The 20,657-nt window shown below is 47.3% G+C and overlaps 1 protein-coding gene across 1 annotated transcript; it reads left to right on the top strand.

Annotated features, from left to right (window-relative positions):
• The first annotated feature begins 6,592 nt into the window (after positions 1-6,592).
• On the top strand, positions 6,593-20,549 carry LPCAT3 (lysophosphatidylcholine acyltransferase 3). The gene is given in 14 exon segments (XM_071433128.1): positions 6,593-6,634; positions 6,636-6,789; positions 14,816-14,923; positions 15,036-15,142; positions 15,295-15,388; positions 15,475-15,512; positions 16,568-16,746; positions 17,154-17,262; positions 17,927-18,013; positions 18,301-18,467; positions 19,013-19,160; positions 19,696-19,854; positions 19,963-20,089; positions 20,206-20,549. Coding segments are annotated over 13 exon segments (1,509 nt in total). The 3' UTR covers positions 20,080-20,089; positions 20,206-20,549.
• The last annotated feature ends 108 nt before the right edge of the window (positions 20,550-20,657 follow it).

Genomic DNA, 20,657 nt, shown 5'->3' on the forward strand with positions numbered 1-20,657 from the left:
ATTTTCGGGAAATCAGATGACTTTGGGGAAAAGGGAGGGGAATAGAGTTTTCGACTGCCTTCCCTCTCCTCTTCGTTCCCCTCCCTTTTTAAAGCTGGGAACAATATCCAAAGGGTGTAGAAAAGGGAGAGTCCAATGCTTCTGCACAGAAAATCCTATTTGATCATCATGTCCAGAGGCCACCTTGGTGGAGCTCAGTCTTACTGCAACCTGATGGCCACAGGGATGCTGCCACTGCTCCTCATCAGATGCTTCAGAGACCCTTTTTTAGGGAAAAAAACAAAGAAAAAATAGTGGCCTATTCAATGTTGTGCCTCTCTGAGGCTACCAGCAGAAGGACACACGGTTTTTCTGGGTACAGTATGGGGACACACTTTTATTTTCTAGGAACACATTTTTATTTTCCAAGTAAGCTTCATGTAAGAAAAAGCATGTTCATCACGTTCATGTTCCTCAGACTTAGCCCTGCAGCAAGTTAGATCTAAGACCCTTGCAGAAAGGAGTTCAAAGACTTCCACCAGGTAGGACCCTTAGCCCAGGCAGTGCCCACAAGCCAAGGCCAAAATACAAGCTAAAATATCTGTCACTAACACTCTAGAAACCCCCTCCTCCTCACAAACCAGCTGTACAGGAACTGGACTATAAATGAAAATCTAAAATACCATTACAGCCTCTACCCTTTACAGCCAGCACAGCACACTCCAGAGCTCATTTTAGACAGGGAAAAAAAAGTGCTTCAAGTTTCAACAGGCCATAGACAAAGTGCATTAGCACAGCCTATCTGAAAGAGTCCTTTTTAATGTCAAGGGAGAGAAACACCTCCAGATGAATCATAACTGACTTCATTGTAGTCAGGATAAAGGCTTTGCTGGAAGAACATGCCTAGTCTGTTTTCTTTGTCAAAATGAGAATGGAAAGAGAAAGAAAACAGAGTGTCATCTCCCTTCTGATGTCTCTTGGGAGCACAGCTCGATGTTTTGAACTGGAATTTTGAGACCAGGAAAACAGTGATGAAAGATACACAATAAATCTCAGGGAGATGTTTTCTCCTCTGAGCTGTGCAATGTAAAAACCCTGTCAGTGACTCTTCAAGCCACAATCACATTTGAAAAAGGGAATGGTGGAAATAAAATGAGTGTGAACTGATGTATTATGCATGTCATTTTATCACAAGGGAGTTCTGTATTTTCACATAAATCTGACTCAACTCATCTGTAGCAGTGGTTGATTAGTATGTCTATGAATATTTATAATTCTTTAGAAATTATTTAAGAAATATGTATTATTAATCAATTAATTTCTATTAATTAAGAAAAGGATTGCTGAAGATAGTTAAATAAAGAAGTAGCTGCATTTTATCTGGTCACATATCTGCATAATGCTAACTATTTATGCAGAAGACTGGTAATATTGCTATATATTTACACTGAATATATATACAACATTTGATTGCATTTTCTTAAATCTGTATTGTTTTTTCAACTCTTAAGATGAAACAGTTAGGTAATATATTTCACAATTTGCTACAGCTATGTCAGATAACAGTTTAAAGGAGGCAAAATCATGTCATTAAGGTTAAAAAGAAGTGATCACATTAAATTCACCAATGCAATATAATTCTGCTCAGAGGCACACACATTCTCTTAAATTCCTAAATTACATGACCACATACCACTTTTCCCAAATTGCATAAGACAACCCTTTTCTTAAAATGACTCAGAGTTGTGTAGTTGTAACCTTTCTGCCAGATGTTATGAAGCACAGCAGTGTTCCAGGTTTCATAAAATTACCATTTAAAACGGGCTTGACTGGCTCGTCTTCCCCCAGGAAGTTGGGGAAAAAAAGTTTTTCCCAAGTTCTTAAGAAAAGCCACCACATCTCCATCTGGAAACACTGAGTCAGAGCATTGAAAAAAAGGGCATAAACATCAAAAGAGAAAACAACACTAACTAAGTAAACCGAGGGAATATAAGTGGCAGGGAATCAAGGATATAGAAGTAAGAGGTAAAATATCCTCAATTTACCAAAACCTTGGCAGTAATGTGCCTGTTTCCTATTCTGGCAATAAGAGGGTTCTGTGGGTTTCGGCATGTTGCACTTCCCTCCTCCCTCTTGTGACCCAGGCCGGCATTTTTGCCAGTCATTAAAATGGGAGCCTTTGATAAACCCCAGGAAAATGTGGCAGTGCAGTGTGTTCTGAACTGTTCAATACAATTCCCTGATTTCCACCTCTGCAAACAGTACCACGGGGATTTTCACCAGAGTCTGTTCACCTCTTTTATTCCCTCCATCACCGAGTCTCATTGCAAAGCTTCCACCATCTCCCAGTAAAACCTGGGGCTTGGGAACACTGTGCTCAGTACACTGAGATGCCTGCTGCCTTCTGACTTCCTTCCCCTACACCCCTGGGTGTTTCATCCATTACAGTAAAATATTCCTAAATACTTGTGCTTTCTCTCGCTGAATTATGGAATGGTTTGGGTTGGAGGGGACCTTAAAGGTCATCTAGTTCCAACCCCCCTGCTATAGGCAGGGACATCTTCCACTGACCATGGAGAGGCTCAGAGCTCCATCCAACCTGTCCTTGGACACTCCCAGGGATGGGGCACCCACAGCTTCTCCGTGCAACCTGTACCAGTGCCTCACCATTGTCATAGTAAAGAATTTTCTTCTAATATCCATTCTAAACCTATTTTTGTTCAGGTTAAGGCCATTCCACCTTGTCCTATCACTATTTGCCCTTTGTAAGAAGTCCCTTTCCAGCTCCCCTGTAGCCCCTTTAGGCGCTGGAAGGTGCTGTGGCGAGGAAGGACCCTTCTCTTCTTCAGGCTGAGCAACCTCAATTCTCTCAGCCTCGAAGCCGTTTGTCTGCAAACTGCCGTGGCGACATTCCCGCGGCAGGGAACCCGCCGGTTCTCCCGGACTGAATCCCGCCTCGCCTGTCCCGGCGGCACCGAGAGGCGGCAGCAGAGACCGGCGGGCCCCGCGGAGTCCCGGCCCCGGGAGCGCCCCGCCCGGCCGCAGAACGGGTGTCGGGGGGTGACTTCCCCGACCCGCCATGGGTGACAAATCCTGGTCCCGGCACGGAGTGTCCGAGCCCACCCGCCGCGACCGGGGCCACGAACTGCGGCTCCGCGGAGCGGGGCTGGGGAACGGAGCCCGCGGTGCCCGAGAAACGGGGTCTGGCGTCACACAGGACAAGAGAAGGAGGCCTCAAGCTCGCCAAGGTTTAGGTTGGACACTAGGAGGAATTTCTTCTCTGAAAGAGTGGTCGAGCATTGGAACAGGCTGCCCAGGGAAATGGTGGGATCACCATCCCTGGAAGTGTGCAGAAAACGTGTAGGTGTGGTGCGTAGGGACATGGGGCATTAGCAGTGCACCTGGCAGTGATGGGTTAATGGTTGGACTCAATGTTCTTATGTCCAGCCCTAATGATTCTATGATTTATTTGTTCAGTAATCTTCATACTGAAAAGGTGACATGATTTCAAGCATACTATTCCTTTCCTGCCTCCAACATCCACCAAATTCCAGTTTCTCCATCTCTCTGGTTTGTCATTCACCCATTCCTGGCTCTTTTCCCTCACTGGCTCCACAGCCACCAATTCAAATTTCATCCTTCTAACAAAAACGTATTTTCATGTCCTTCCCTGCCTGTTATTCAAGCAGTCTCTCTTCTCCCTCTATACTTCACCTCTTGCTAATGGTTATGTCTCTCCCCAGTCTCTCTATGCTTTACCCTTGACATGGTTGTTGACAACAGAAGACTTCTGTCATATTTAATTTTATTCTGGCTCTGGCTTTTCCAGCATCTTCCTCCTCCCCATCAGTGTTCAACCCTAATCCCACTGCCCAGACAGACACCTTGCCCCAAGTTGCCAGCTCCTCTCCCATGGCCATTTCGATCAGGATAGGCTCCTGTGCCTGCCTGGGAGAAGAGGCACTGTCAAGGCAGGGCACAACATTCCTGTTCCAGCTCCTCAGCACACAAAAAATGGTCAGGGAAGGAAAATCTTGAAGAAGCATCTGGGGTCTTGTGGCTCTGGTGAGTGGGAAAGCTGCATGGAGCCACTGGAACACAGTCAATGGAACTGGATTTGCAGATGCTTCAGCAGCTGCATTCCCACTGTGCCACATGAGCTCATGTGAACCTCAAGCTTGACATTAATACCCGTGCCATGTTATGAAATTATGGTATATCTAAAGGACAGTAAATCAAGAGTTATGGCTGCAACCCCTCCTCTCAAGAATAACACTGCCCTGATTATTAAAATAATAATAATTATACTGCTGAAAAGTAGTGGCACACTCATCGTGTTCTGACACTTAAAACCTACTCTCAGAGCTACTGTGCTCTGCCTCCAAGTGACTATCAAGCATTTAATCTAAACAGGTCAAATATAGCAACATTTCAAGCAACTGGAAACAATCTTGCAATGGAAATTGTTGGGCAATCTCAGGAACAGATGCTGCTTCTGAAACTCTTCTCTGACAACAGTAAATTACCGGACTAAGCAGATCACTTCTTGTCAAACGTGCCTTAGCAGGGTCAGACAGCTGTCACGCTCACATAGAACTGATTTACTTAGGAAAGGGGCCTAAACACCATAAACACACAACTGAATGTGGAAATGAGAGACAGACATGCCTTGAAAAGCCAGTTCTCAGACTTTGCAGAAATTTTGGCAAATTTGTCCACTACTAGGGTGGACAAATAGAGCAACCTGTTTGGAGAGTCTAACCTGACTGAGTCAGCTACCCAGGAGGGTTTTTAAACCCTTGCTATTCATCTTGGCCTGCCACTCTGCACCTTACTCTGCCTTCAGGGGACTTCTGGAGGAGAAGGCCAAGCTCTCCCCTTCTTCACACACTTCCTCACGCCCCAGTGCAAGAGAGCCTGAACCAAAGGGAAAGAGCCCAGTGGATAGGTGACTAGACCTTTTTTATTGAGAAATCTGGATTTGTTTAGCCTGGAAAAGAGAAGGGCAAAGAGAAGCAAGGTCTTTAGCCTGGTCTCCTGAGTAAATGAGGTCTTTGTGGCCATGCTGCCAGTCAGTGCCTTTCCCAGTCAGATTTGATAAGAAATGGCATCTAGCAGGTGCTGGTGCTGCTACCTAAAGGGTGGTGATAAGGAGGATGGACCAGGATAAAGAGGATGATTCAGCACTGGTTCAGGAGCCCAGAAAGGCTGGGAGCTTTCCAACCATGAAAATGCACAGCAATTACCCAGGCACTGCCGTGAGCAAATGGCTCCAGCCTTGAGTCCTGCTTGTGAGCTGCAGTTTGGATCAGAGAACTCCAGAGGTCTCTTTTCATGTGAACCTTTGTGCAAGCCTGTGTTTGTCCCTCAGCTGAATTTGTGCACCCAAGTGACCCAGCAGGAAAATGGTAACACAAGCAAGGGAAGAGGATCACATCCGTTGCACCTGACACTTCAGCTGGGGAGAACGTGGGGTGCACACATGGACAGCTGCATGAGGGGACACACCTAAGAAAAGGCCATCCAGCAGCTGACTTATGGGGAGTCTGTGTGGGCCCAGCTCCTGAGCAACCAGAGAGCCACAGAATCCCAGAATTGGTAGGGTTGGGAGGAACCTCTGGTTATCCAGTCCAGCCTCCCTGCCAAGGCAGGGTCACCTAGAGCAGGTGACACAGGAATGCATCCATGCAGGCTTTGAAGGTCTCCAGAGAAGGAGACTCCACATCTTCCCTGGGCAGCATGTTCAGCACTCTGCCACCCTCAGTGTAAGGAAGTTCTCAGTCATGGAGGTGGAACTTTATGGGGTTTGGTTTATGGCCACCACTGACACGGTGCCTGCTGCAGTGGCACACTGAGCTGGGTGCCACTGGCGCGGGGCACAGCACAGCTGCTGCCATAAGGCCCGTGAGGGAAGCAGGTCCCGCTGGGCCACGGGAGCCAAGGAGTGGGGATATGTCCTGTGGGAGCCCCTGGGGCACTGGGACCTGGCAGTGCCGGGGGAGCTCCGGCAGCGCTGAAGCTGAGACTGAGGCTGAGGCCAAGACCAGGGACGGGGCTGTGGCCAAGGCCACGACTGAGGTCAGGGCCAAAGCCACAGCCAGTACCCAGGGAGCCAGAGCCAAGCAGCAGAGCTGGACTCAGAGCTGGGCTCAGGCTTACACCAGGACCCGGAGCTAGGCTCAGGCTTACACCCAGACCCAGAGCCGGGCTCGGGCTCACATCCAGACCTAGAGCCGGGCTCAGCTCACACCCAGACCCAGACCCAGACCCAGACCTTGGCTGAGGGCCCCGCGCACGGCCCACGCGCCCCTGCCGCTCCCGCCCTCCCCGCGCGCGCCTCGTGTCCGCGAATAACCCCCGGCCCGCCCCGCCGCTCTCCTGTCCCGCCGCAGCCAATCGGGAGCCGCGCCCCGCCCCGCCCTCCCGGCCCCGCCCCGCCGGGCCCCCGGCCCCGCCCCCGGCCGGCGTTCCCCCAATCATTGACCGGCGGGGCCAGCCCGCGTCACCGCCCACTCGCGGGTAACCTTTGCCTTAGTGCGCGCAGGGCCCTGCCCCGCTGCCACCGCTGCCCAATGGCAGGCGCGGCGGGGCGGGGCCGGGCGCGCCGCAGCCAATGGGCGCGCAGGGGGCCGCGCGCGGTGCGGGGGCCGCGGTGGCTGGTGCCGCTGCCGGGTTCGGGGCGCGACCGGCCGGAGGGGCGGCCGGCGGCGAAGATGGCGGTGGCGGGGTCCGGCTGGAGCCTGGCGCGGCTGGCCGAGGCCCTGGGCTCCTCGGAGCAGGCGCTGCGCCTCATCCTCTCCATCCTCATGGGTAAGGCAGGGCGGGGGGAGACGGGACTGGCGCTCCGGGCGGGGCTCCGCGCCCGCCAGGGGAACGGGCGACCCCGTCGCCGCCGCTGCCGTGCCGCGCTACTCGGGGGCCGGGACTGGGCATCACTTCGCCCGCGCGGAGCCGCACCTGTGCCAGCGCCGCCGCGCCAGGCCACGTGTGCGCGCCGAGCCGGCGGGCGAGATCCCCCGGGCAGCGGCACCGCCCGTCCCGCCCGGGCAGCCCGTGAAGTGCCCCGCTGCGGCCGCCCCGCCAGCCCCCCGCCCGCCCGGCGCGCAGGGGACCCTGCTCGGTTTCCCCGCGGGAGGTCGGGGTGCGGTCCTGGCAGGCCGCCTGTGGACGCGGGGCAAGGAGGAGCCTGCGAAAGACCCCGATTTGGGTCCGTGTCCCGGGCGCAGGAACTTTATTTGGGATTGTCCCGTGAGTGCCCGGTGATGCGAGTGCATCCCGTGGCCCGTGAGCGGGTGTCCGGAGGGGTGTCCGCTCGGGAGTCTCCGCAGCCCCTCAGGTGCTGCCCCTTCCGAGTGCAGGGACGTCGCTGTCCGGGGACATCACCCGTGTGTGCGGCGGTGATGGCACCGTGCGGGAGAGGCGTGTCATCGGGGCACTACCGGGCAGGCTGGCAAAACCTTCCAGCTCCGTGCCAGCAGAACTGGGTTGATGTCCTGCGCTCCACCTGCAGCGCGAAGCGTGTTGCAAAACACAGGGTGCCTGCGCTTATGTAAACACGAGAGACTTGAGTTCCATGCGAAATGGTTAAGGCAGGGCTGGAGTTGTGATGTGGGCTGGCGATTGAGGGGGAGGTTGTAGCTCCCAAAACATTAATTCAAGTGTGTGTATACATGCTATCTGTGTAAATCTCTGCAGATGCTCAGGGAAACTTTGGGTTGTGAAAGCATTTGGTGGTGTAGTCACCTAGCAGGAAAGAAATACAAGCTTTCCTCTGAACCTGAAAGTGTATTTGAAGTGATACAGCCACTACTGTGTCATCTATCACAATAAAGTCGCTTTGGCTAACTAGAAGTATAATATTTTTAAAGGAAATGCAAGCAAGAAAAACTGTGTCACTTCATAACTGTGGTCTGCACCAGCCTTATTCCTGCCTGATTTAGTTTATTATGTGTGAGATCAAACTGAGCCAAACAATCTTCCTATCAAAGGTCAGTACAGGAGACTGCACTGGCTATCGTTTAGAACTCAACATAGAAGTTTGTTCAACCAAACTTCTACAAAGAAAAAAAATGAAGTAATAGGAAACACACAGGACATGCACACAAGTCAGCATTAATTAGTCTTAGCAGCTCCCCACCTCCGAACAAGAAAAGTCCTGCTTTCCTTTCTCCCACGTCTCTCTCTGGTCCTTTAATTGCGCTCTGATTGAATTTACTTGTTTGGCAGAAACCTAAACCAGAAAAGGCAGATAGCTCACTGCGAGGTTAGTCACCCGGATCAACCAAGGGACCAGTCTAACGAGTGCTGATGCAGAAAAGGTCCTAGAAAGTGTGTGTGGAGGCAGCCACAGCAGCAGAGATGGCTCTGCAGAATGCACCACCATCGTACTCTCCGAGTTGCTTCTTGCCAGCAGTAAGTTGGGGACACGACATTCGGGAGGGTGTTTCCTGCTGAGCATCTTGTGGGTGTGCAGCACCAGTTCTTTGAAATAAACAGCAGATAATTATTGTCCTGATGATGATAAGAGCTGCCTGCTGCAGTCAGCAGATTAAGGAAGTGTGAGACTTCTGTGTGCTGTTACAAATGTTCCGTGTGCAGTGTCGACAGTGAGCCACTGGGATGCCACAGTGTCCCTTCCCGAGGCAGGCCACTATCTGTTTTACATAGTCTCAGTGGGATCTTTAGAATTTGTATTAAAATTCTGGGGAGCTGGGTCCAGAAGACCGCTCATATCTCTCCCCTGCATGCCTCAAATGGATAAACCAAACCAGGAGGCTGGAGCTGCACTTTTCCCTGTCCTTTCTCCCTAGCTCGGTATCTTTTAATTAGATGCAGTGGCAGGCATAACTTCAGACAGAAAGCTTCAGGGCATGCAAAACAGCTTTGCCTGCAGTTTGGCACTCCTGCAGGTCATGTAGGTTGAACCACTCAGGCAGAGGGGACTGACTCCAGCTCTCCTGCTTAATGGATGGGTGAGCACTGGGTGGGAAAGCATACCTGTACCATGACTTTAAAAGGAAGGGCCAAACACCACTCCAGAGCAACATGAGAAGAGAATGAGAGGAGTTCCTTAGCCCCGCACAAAGAAATGTTCATTTAATTGCAGCTTAGTTTACAATCCTTTTAATCTCATTGGTAATGCAGCTAGTGCTGATGACCACTTCAGAGGATGGCATGGGGTATAAATGAAAGGCATTTCTAAAAGCTGGAAATGGCATTAGGACGTTAAGTATGGCTTTTCCTTCACTTCCTCCATTTCAGGTGTTTACATAGATTCAGGAAGAAAACTATTTTTGTTGGCTGCAGTTAATACTGCTGAATTATTTCAGGACAAGGCCATGAGGGTGAAGCATAGTTCCAAAGATGGACTAAAAAGTCGTTGCTTATTTCTTCCTCTGTGATGCAGTTTCCCATCTACACTGTGCAGTTTTACTGTGACAACAGTTTCTAGGGTTTCACTTTCAGAGGATCACCACAAACGATTAAAAATAGTCTTCTGAAAAAGAGGAAGAATCGCAAAGGACTTTCCAACTTCTTACATTGATTTCTGAAGAAAGCTGAGTTATTGTTGAAAAAATAGTCTGAATTTACTCTCTTGATTCAGGATAAGTGTTTGCTTAGTTATGATCTGAAATAACCAAAAGAGGTCATTTAAAACTGTTGGCATTCTGACATGACTGAAAAAAAAATTAAATACAGGAGAGAACAAGAGAAGGAGAAAGAACATTCAAGAACTAAGACTAGAGTAGTCTTAAAGAGCACCAAGTTGTTTCAGTGAACAAGTAACAGCACATTGCTGAGCAAATTATGGGGATTTTAGTCACAGTTTTGTATTTAAATCAGAGACAGGTTTATGCATGCTGCAATTTTGAAGTAGAGACTACAGCTAGAATAGAGTCCCTTACCTGGATTGTACAAGATGAAGAACTTACTGCAGACTTCCCCCACGTAAAAATTTGCATAGACAACCTTTGAAGAAAGTAATCTGCAATTTGGCAGCAGTACCAGCAGCAGGAATACCTGGAGCACAGTTCAGGACCCTGCCACAATAAAAATAGTGATATGTCACTATACTAATGTCTGTCAATCATATGAAAATGTCTTTGAGAGATGAACTCCAGCTTGTACTCTTCAGTAGGTCCCAGTGTTCCCACTGGAGCTGCTCCAGTGGTGTGAAGGAGATAACAGGGTTTCTGTGCTGCTTCTCCTGTCCTCACATGAGAGGGAACACATTTCTTTCCTGCTGTCACTGCTCAAAGCATAGCCAGGGTGCAGGAGGCCTTATGGCACTGTGTATTTAATACTTTATGTTGCTCGTGTTTCTTGCACGGCAGTATGATCCCAAAGAATTAAAGCTATTTATCTTACCATAATATTACACAGTGCCTTGTGAGCTACCTCCATAATATGGAGGGGAGCCAACATGCTGTTTACAGCCCTGAGCCAGAAATGACCCTGCTGGTTTGCCCAGACCTGCCAGGAAAAGCACTGGGAAAGTGTTCTTTCATTCCATGGACATAGCAGGGACCTGCAGAAAGTAACACATTCTTACCCAATGGGTGCCAGAAGCCTACTGCTTCACTTGCAAGTTGTCTTATCTCCTCCTCTTCTACCTCTCATCAATTTTTTTACATGCTCTGCTTCATGCTCCCTGCAGCCTGAAGATTTTTAGGCTCAGTGAAATTCTTCTTGTGGTCACCCAAAGCTGCTGGCTTATCCCAAATCAAGTTCCCAGCTGGTCAGCCAAGCAGGAACCTCACTGCAAGGGCCTGTGAGCAACTGATTCTGATGGGTAAGGGATGGGAAAAGTTTTAAGAGGCAGCAATATCCTGCCATAAAACCAGCCCTGTCACAGTGTGTTTTCAGTTCAGTTTCATGTGAAGAGAGCCCTGTTCACATGCTTTCAGACAGTTTTGTTATGCAAACTAAAGCACCATAAGTGGACTTTCAGGGTAAACTCCTGAGCTGAATTAAAATACTCATGTTTATGCACCCAGTGTTTAACAAGGTGTGGCACTTCTGCAGTGTTAGAAACAGAAAGGAATAACTTTGGAGTTAAAATATTAGGTAAGGCTGATATTTCAACACTTTTTTCCCCTGTTGTCCCATTCCTTTTAGTTTTAGCATTCTTATAAAAAATGGAGACAACTGCCCTGTTGGATGTTAACAAAGGAGGAGTTAAATGTTCAGCAAAAAAGGGAGAAGAGGAAAGTTTGAAGATGAGATAGAGCACATCAAAGGGGAAATAAAGGGAGCAGAGATAAAAAGAATCTTTTTCTGCTGTTCTTATTTGCAGCTTTATCTCTGGAAAAAGAGAGGCATCTTAATCACCCAGTCCAGAAGATGGCAAACTTGACAGCACTATTTTTGCTTGGGATTGGTAGAACTTTTTTCCTGCCTAATCCACCTTCTTGATGATTTAACTTCTTTTGCTCAGTTAGATTCTTGTATCTGTAGACAAGCTGGGCTTTGTGCAGTGGCCCATTACTCTCCCAAATGGCCATGGCCAAGAAGCTGAGCTTGTCCTTTCCTTCCATCTCCATGGTTCTCTTAACCAGAGATCATCCTCTTGTTCCTGTGAAGTAAAAAAATAAAAATCATCTCAATTGCTAATTCCATTCTATAGAAGGTGTGTCTAGAGGGAAAACCCAGTTCTGTGTGCAAGCTGTTTTTCAGCTCCGTGGTGCATAGGGAAGAATGAGTTTGGATCAGAGGTTCCCTGCTGTTTTCTCCAGGAGTCTTACAACCACTTTCCCACTCTGCTTCATCCACTCTGCTTGGGGAGCTGTGAAAAGGGAATTTGGCAGAGTGGGAGCTGCTGGGCAGAGCCTCTTGGCAGCAAGGAGCAGGGACTCTTGTCCTGTTGCTCTGAATGGCAGAAGCAAAGCAGCGCAGCGTTTCCTGCTGCTGGCATATCCAAAGGTGCCATCCAGCTTGCCAGAAGGCAACCATAGCTCCAAAAGCTGCTCTGCTAATTCAGGCTGCTTCAGGGACATGGTAGTAGGGCAGGAGTACTGGTGTTGTTATCAGCAGGAATTGTTAGTTGTTTAATAGATAGTTTATCAGTGTTCAGAAGGGCACAGGCCACTTCAGAATGACCATTGCTATCCACTGCCATTTGGGGGTTAAAGTTTGTATCAGCAGCATGCAACTGGCCCAGTTGTAAAACTGAGAAAATTACCCCATGCAACAAAACTGTAGGTAAACTGCAGTCCAGAGTACTGACAAGCTACTCTAGATATCAGAAGAATTTAGGCTGATGTTGTGACTTTTGGACTGGAACAGCAGCCACGTAGTGCAAGACCAGGGTTAAAGTTTATAGCTTCTAAAACCATGGATGCAGTGTGTACTATTAGTAACTCTCTATTTGCAAGGGTTCATCATTCTTTTTCCTTCAGAGCAGCATTACCCAAACCATGACACGATCTCCTGGGTAGAGCTAAAAAGGAGCACAGCTGACAAATGAGACAGGTCTCAGAAAGAGTAGGAACACTGGTTACATTATAGTATTCAGTCATACTTTAATTGTGTCTATAGAAATGGCTAGAGGGAAAAAAATTGTAGAAATTTACTGATTTGCAAAATATTAGTGGTTTTTAAGAGAGTGGGAGACTCTTTAAAAGGAAGGTTTTAAACCATGCATGTTGATGAACAGCGGTCAATTGTGCTTTGCCTGTATTTCTGATTTTCCTCCCCTTTGCTCAGAAGGGGGAAATGTTTTTCCACACTAAATCTCAACCTTTAAACTTTTGATCTAATAAAACTTCATATTTTTTACCACTTTCCATTTCTCAAAGCAGCTCTTCCTATGTTTTTTAAACTTCAGCAGGAAGATTGGCTCATGAACAAAGAATCCCCATTTGTATGTTTCTGAGTAAAAGGCCAGTAGAAAATACTACTTTTTTTTTTTTTTCTTAATCATGTGAATTGCTCTTATTCTTTGGGTTACTCCTGTATCCCCAGGAGCCCGTGTGATGAACTCTCTTTGCCAATTCCCTCTTTCCCCCTCAGCTGGTGTTCAGTCCAGCAGTGGGGGTGGAACGGGACAGAAGTGGGCTGTGTAAAAAGCATGGAAGACCGGGAAAGGAGAGGGATGGCCTGGGTAAGGCATTTTGTAGGGGAGTTTGGAGCTGCTGTTTAGGAAGGGAGAGCAGGCTGGATGTGCAGAAGGGAGGTTGCCAGGCTCTGGGAGCAGAGAGCCGTGGTATGTGGGGCTGGCCAGAAAGCAGCCTGTGGCGTGGGACACAAAAGGAGGAAGGAACAGCAACAAGGAGGCAGGGAAAACCAAAAGAGGGGTGGCAAGGAGGCTGAGGAAATGGGGAGCAGCAGCTTGGTTTCAGGAGGCAGCAGGTACACATCTGGATGCAGCAGAACATGAGCCCAAAAGGATCTAGAAAAGAGCCCCAAAGTGCCCAACTACAAGGGATTTGTGGGGTTGGAGAGGGCCTTAAAATGGCTCCAGCCTGTGAGTACTGCCAGTCTGCAGTCTGCCAGACATGTATTTAAATAACGTGACAGAGTTTCTCATTTCCTCTCACAGTAGTGACTAGACTTGGCCTTGCTTATTGGAAGCCTTCCATCCATCATACACTTCTCGGCAGAATGTGCATTTCATCACCTTTTATTACTGCTCCCTATAAAACATGACCACCTCCTGCTACTGCTGCTCCATTAGTGCAGGTAGCAGAGCTCCATCCACTGCTCCTGATCTCAGCCAGGACGATAAGTAGTGGGGATGCCAGTGTTGTGGTATGCCCTTTTTCTGAGCTGGGTAAGAGAGCACACAGGCTTGCAAAGCAGAGCAATAAAGTTACAAGATGCCAGAATTAAAGTGGCTTCTTGTATCCCAGTTCAGCGCCTTGTGCACATGCCTTTAGAAAAGCAAATTGCAACACTTCCTGTGACACAGTGTATTAAGACTTATTATATTTACTGTCTGCTATGTGGCAGTGCTTATTGCATGCTTCATGAAACTCACCTAGACAACAGAATTTAATTGAATTGTGGTGTTCTGTGTGACGCTTCTCACTGTATTACCAGAGTGCTTCACAAATATTTACTTCTCACTCCAGCCACAGATGAATAATCTGGAGGCATTCCTAACTTAGACTAGGAGTTACCTCACAGAAAATGCAAGGAAAAAACCCCTTCCACTTTTCTTAGCTGCTCCATATGAAATGCTTCTGACTGATTTTTTTTTTATCCAAAAATACCACATGCATAGTACCAGTGGATTTTAGTTACAGCTTTGTGTACCCAGTAGTTCACAAATCAGATGCAAATCCAAAGTTGCAGAGTTAGAAAAGCGAGAGTATCTTACTGGAGGTCACCTAAGGAGATCTGAAATTAAAGCTGAAAGAACTCATTGAGGTGGGAGTAGGACTGAGGTTTTTTGGACATTGTAATGGTATTAACCATAAAGTTTTTCCCTTCCCCCTCCCTCTTTTTTTTTTTTTTTTTTAATCTAGCTTCTTGCCATGTTCATTGTGTTTGTCACATAATTTGGAAATGAATCACAGGCTAAAGTGTGATTCATGTATTTCAGCATTATCCATCTCATGTATTGAATGAGGCCAGAAAGTGTAATCCTGTAATTTTTTACACTTCAATGTCAGTTTTGCTATAATTTTGTTCCTGTTAAAGTATTTTCTTCTGTACAGAGGAATTCATCTGGAGTCTGTCTCCCAAGATGCAAATGCAGTATCAGGAATTAACACCATGCTCTGTGTTGATAATGTGTGATGTAAAGTACATGTTCAGAAAAGCTATACTTTGGTTCATGACAAATACTTTTCTAAACTTACTTACAACTCTTCCTTTTTTTTTTTTCTCTCAGGATATCCTTTTGCCTTGTTCCAGCGCTATTTCCTCTTCCAGAAGGAGACCTACCTCATTCACCTCTACAACGTGTTCACAGGACTCTCAATTGCTTACTTCAATTTTGGTAAGATGAGGTTGGGAAGAGAGAGCTGCCTGGCCTGGGGCATGCTGTAATTTGGGAGGACCTATACATGTAATTTCTATTTCTCATCGCTCTTTGTTTTTCCTGCCCACAGGGACGCAGTTTTTTCATTCCCTGATATGTGTCCTAATCCAGTTCCTGATCCTGAGACTAATGGGTCGCACAATCACTGCCGTTATCACCACCTTTCTCTTTCAGATGGTAAACCCTCTTTTTTTTAGTCCCTGGGTTTGTAGAAGGGAGGCCTCTGTTCAGTTTAGCACTTCAGTAGCAACTGTGGGTGGAAAAGTGGAGGCAGATCAAAACCAGCTGGAGGAATTAGTTTGAATAACCCAAACAATGGTTTCTTTCAGACATACCTTATGGCTGGATATTACTTCACAGCCACAGAGCATTATGACATCAAGTGGACAATGCCACATTGTGTCTTGACACTTAAGTTGATTGGTGAGTGACACCTCTCTTCTCTCTCTTGCACTCTGCAAGCTGTGCCCATCCCAGGGCTTCAAGTTTTCACTGTTTCTCACCTCTAGGTCTGGCCATTGATTACTATGATGGAGGAAAAGATCCGGTGAGTTAGACACCATTTCTCCATCATTCCATGCTGTCCCAGTGAGCTAGAGATCAGAAAATCATGTTCAAAGGATGTGAGTTAGCAAGCTGCATTGTTAGGTAAAAGCCACAGCTGAGAGGGGAGCCTCTGGGAGTGTTTGAGGGCACTGAATTCTAGACTGGAACAAAATAATTTGGAACAGAGGCAGTAGTGATTAGAGATGGACAGAAGTTGTTCCAGTTATGTCAGAATATTACTCTGCACCCTTCCAAATTTCCCACTATCTCCTTCCCCCAAATCTATTGCTTTAGATTCCCAATCCCTGATGCTCTGTGTCTTGTGGGTAGCATACCTTTAACTTGCAGACAATCAGTACTGGATCTAAGTTCCCATCTTCCTTTCCTTTGATTAGTCTTACCTTGTCCTTGTCAATGGTTGCCCTTTACCATTTGTTAGGACCCTGTTTTTAGCTCAGAGAAACAGAGAAGTTACACAGCACAGTGTGTGGGAGAGGGCACTACACATGCTACAGTCCCTCAATCCTGCTCCAAGTACCTGCATTCCCCATCTCCTGTTTGAGGCCTGACCAAGTCTGTAGCATCCATGGAATCACTGCTGACTGCAGGAAAATGAGGTCAAGATGAAACTTCTGAGCTGAAGTTTCAAGTATTTAAAAACAATTTTGGCATCAAGAAGTAGGAATTGTAGCACAATAAGGTCTTGGGAGAGTACATGGAATTGCAGTCAGGGACTGGAATAGGTCAGGTACTGCAGTGCTCCTACTATGCCTACTCTGCTACCAGGGATGCATGTCAGTGGATCCCTTCCATGTTGGGAGCTTATTTGGGAATAGAGACCTGTGCAACTGGTCTCAACCATTGGATCTTGTTGCTGTTCAGAGGGAGTGGGCATAGAGAGGTCTGGGGAGAGGAATGGACATGAAGTACAAAGTGTAAAGTTCCATGTCCATGGGGAGCAAGAACTGAAACCAGTAAGGAGGCAGGGTGAGGACATAATATCCAGAGCTGGATGAAACCCCTGGGATGATGTTAATGCCACTCCCTTTGGTGCAGGAGTTCCTGACCCCTGAGCAGCGGCGATTTGCTGTTCGGGGAGTTCCTACCTTGCTGGAGGTCTCAGGATTCTCCTATTTCTATGGTGCCTTCATGGTTGGGCCTCAGTTCTCCATGACAGACTATCAGAAACTGGCAAGGGGTGAGATGACTGACGTTCCAGGCCAGAGACCCAATAGGTAATACAAAGCTGCTTGGCTTCTCCCCTTCCTACGATCCTAGAATGCCGACTCCTCCACGTTCCCTGCAGCAGACTGCTTCTTACCTGGACACAGAACTACTCTGGCCAGGAGTGATTTATGAGACAAGGCAGTCTTTCAAAAGTCTCTCGTAACTCTGCTTAATGTCCCAGCATGTTCCAGGGCACAAACATCAACAACCATTTGACATCTTTAGTACAGACTCAGTTCCAGCCTGGTGATGCTTGCATCCCAGCTTCCAAATGGAGGCAGCTGCTGCAGTGGAATGTGGTGACTCCCTATTGCTGTCTCCCCCACCTCCTCCTCTTCACCTCTGTTTTTAAAACTGTGAGTTTGATGGTCTCTTTCCAAGGTATTTCTTTGACCTTGGTATTTTTCTTTCTCAGTTTCGTGCCTGCTCTCAAGCGCCTGAGCCTGGGTCTCTTGTTTCTAGTAACCTACACCTTGTCAAGCCCGTACATCTCTGACGAGTACCTCACCTCAGATGACTATATGGTATGTATTCACTTGGCCTTGTGGGGTGTGGAAGAATTCCACTTCTCTGGTGGGCACTGGATCTACAAGAGTGGAATTGTTTTTTTATTTCTTTGTTTTTATTTTTGCCTCAATTTGAAAATACATTGGCAACTAGTGATAAGATTTTCCACAGCTAGTTTGGCTTTACTGCGTGTTGTGATGATTCCACCTGATGCAGAACAGGAATCTGTTGAGCAGAACTGAAACGAAAACTTTTACAAACAGATAATTGATCCTAAATGCTACTGTTGGTTTTGGAAACATAATGTACATATTTTATTTTGACCTTTTAATGACTTTCCATTTAACTATTATGTGCAAAGAATTTCACTAGAGTAACTCATAAGGCTTACCATAATCTTTGACGTTCTTGGAAAGCTCCTAACAAATAATTCCTACTGGCAGATTATCAGCAAGCATTTTGATTATGCTAATCCCAGAGTCTTCCCAACTCTACCTATTTCAATACAGCCAAATATTACCAAAGGAAAAAGAATGATGTGTAAGTTTGCATAAGCCTGGCAGCCCAGTCCGTATGTCTTAACACAGATTAAAACAAAAGACAGTGATGAAATACCTTGTGTCATTATGGCTACTCAACTCCAGGTTTTATTTTTACTCTGTTTCACTCTTATCTCTGCAGGAGAAGCCTTTCTGGTTCCGTTGTGGTTACATATTGATCTGGGGCAAAATTATACTCTACAAATACGTAACTTGCTGGCTTGTTACGGTGAGTCTAGATGTTGTTCCAGAAGCAAAAGACAAATGAATAAAGGTCCAAGCCTCTTGGACTTAGCACTAAGTGGAAGAAATCCAAATATCTGGAGGTCAGTGCAGGTCAGTTCTGCTTGCTTTAAGTTAGCAAAGGCTAGCTAACTAAAAGGCAGTTTTTAATCCATTTGTTCCATCTGTAGTGATGCTCTCAACACAGTGAGAGTCTGCATTTCCTCAGCTCTGCTTCTCCAGCAAAAAGAGAGCAATATTTTCATCTTATCTTTCATGTGCATTTTTTGATAGGAAGGTGTCTGCATCCTTGTTGGTCTGGGGTACAATGGGAAAGACCAGAATGGAAAGCCTTTGTGGAATGCCTGTGCCAACATGAAGGTCTGGCTGTATGAGACAACACCTTTGTTCACAGGGACCATTGCTTCTTTCAACATCAACACCAATGCTTGGGTGGCCCGGTGAGCAGGACACAATTCTCCTTCTATAATGCGTCAATTCGGTTCTGCCAGCAGAACCAAGACCCTAGGCTAAGCAGGAGCACTAGAGGAAGAATCCAGTTTTCAGTTTGTGCACCTTTTCTCATGTTTTGCTGCTGTGCCCTTAGAAACAGGTTATTGGGGTACTGGGTCAGAGAGATCTATTAATTCACCTGGAAGGGCAGTTCATTAATAAGAGCAAGCAGATGATGGCAGCAGAGCCTGCCATAGAGCTGCTCTGACAGCTGCTTCCTGCATCATGGCTCCTGGTGCTCCCCACTCCAAACTCGATGGGTTTTGGTTCAGCGCTTGCTGGGACCCAGAGCCAAATAGTATGTACTGACCCCCTTCTCCCCCTTATAGCTGGGATTTCTTTAAGACTGTTTGGATGTAGGTGGTGCCCTGGTCATGCTGTTCCTGCTACCACAGGGTGTGCAAAGCATTGGGTCCCCTAGGCCCTTCATCCCTGACACAGCAGGGGAGGGAGAAGGATAACCTGGAAGCACTTTGTTTCTTTTCCACTCTAGCTACATCTTCAAGCGCCTGAAGTTCCTGGGCAACAAACTGCTGTCACAGGCACTGGCCCTGTTCTTCCTGGCCATCTGGCATGGGCTGCACTCAGGCTACCTGGTGTGCTTTCAGATGGAGTTGCTGATAGTCATCGTGGAAAGACAGGTGTGCTTTTTGTCTGACTTACCAGAACGGGGGTGCCTGTGTTAGCCTCTGCCCCGGGTTCTGGAAAGTGCCATGCTGAAGGCTTTACTTGTATCAAATATGAAAAATGGCTGCTCACTCTGGAATTGGTTTTCAAGCATGGCAGGGTTTTATTCTCAAGAGTTTAGTAGGTTGCTGCCTTCTGCGTGAGCAAACCATAAATATATTGCAGAAGCTGACAGGGAGAGAACTGGAAAACTTGGCAAATGAGCAGAGGGCAGCTGAAGTGCTTGGCAGCTGGAAAGATTGGAGGACAAACACATGAGCTGAATGCCTCTGTTAAATCTCCTAGTACTGCAGGAACAATATTCCTTATTAAAATGTATTTTCTTAATTAAAACTTTGGCCAGGACAGGGGATTTAGCTACTTTTTTAGACTATCTTCTTATTCAAACACATTTTACACAGCTGGATGGAGAACTTTGGCCCCAGAGCCTGCATCTACAGCCACAGGACATCCAACTGTTGAGAATTCTGGTTTTTCTCTTTAAATTAGGCCATGAACCTTGTTCGGGACAGTCCTGCCCTAAGCACTTTGGCCTCCATCACTGTCTTGAGGCCTATCTTCTACGTGCTGCAGCAGACTAACCACTGGATGTTCATGGGTTACTCCCTGGTGCCATTCTGCCTTTTCACCTGGGACAAATGGATGAAGGTATTTAGAAACCAAAAACCACGTGGTCAACTCTGTTCCCTCCATCCCCTCCCGTGTTCTTGGCTCAAAGCTGGTTGCTGATCCCCAACTCTGCCTTTCTCTTTACAGGTGTACAGGTCTATTTATTTCTTCGGCCACGTGTTGTTCTTCACCTTACTGCTGGTGTTGCCTTACATTCGCAGATTAATCGTGCCACGGAAAGAAAAGCTAAAAAGAGCAGAATAACTGCCAAAAGGTGAGGCTGTATGAGGTAGAGACCAGGAGGTAAAGTGGGGCAGCAATGCTGCAGCCCAAGGTGAAAGGCAAGCATGGTATCAACCAAAGCAAATATAGGGCACCTCTGTTTTTCAGATTGTACCACCTGTGCATTCGTAGGAGTTGATTTGACACTCCGGAAGCAAAGCATCACCTGCCAAGTTTGCTGTGTTGAAGTATGACTATTTCTCAACGCAAGGAGGGGGAAGGAGAAAGCACAGGGTCAGAGACCTGAAAGGAGGGGATGTGAGCGAGCCTCCTTGAGCCCCTCCACCTTCTGTCCGTTGCCTTATCTCTGCCGCCCCGCGGCCGGCGCTCGTCTCTCCGCTGACACCAGATGATTGTACCACACTCACGGCAGGTGCTGCGTTGGATTGGAGCCACCTTCTGACTTTTCTACGTTTGTCATCTAAGATAAAAATTGCTCCTGGTCTTTTTAACATCAGCTTCAGCTCCTTTCCTCTCGGGTGCCTCGGTGTGGGAGTGTGAACTGTCACATGCCGCCAAGCAAGGCGATTCTACAGGACCAAGTGACACCAGGGTGAGCA

This window comes from Agelaius tricolor, unplaced genomic scaffold (assembly GCF_023055355.1).
Source record: "Agelaius tricolor isolate 1412-34295 unplaced genomic scaffold, bAgeTri1.0.p SCAF_9, whole genome shotgun sequence".
Lineage (NCBI taxonomy): Eukaryota > Metazoa > Chordata > Aves > Passeriformes > Icteridae > Agelaius > Agelaius tricolor.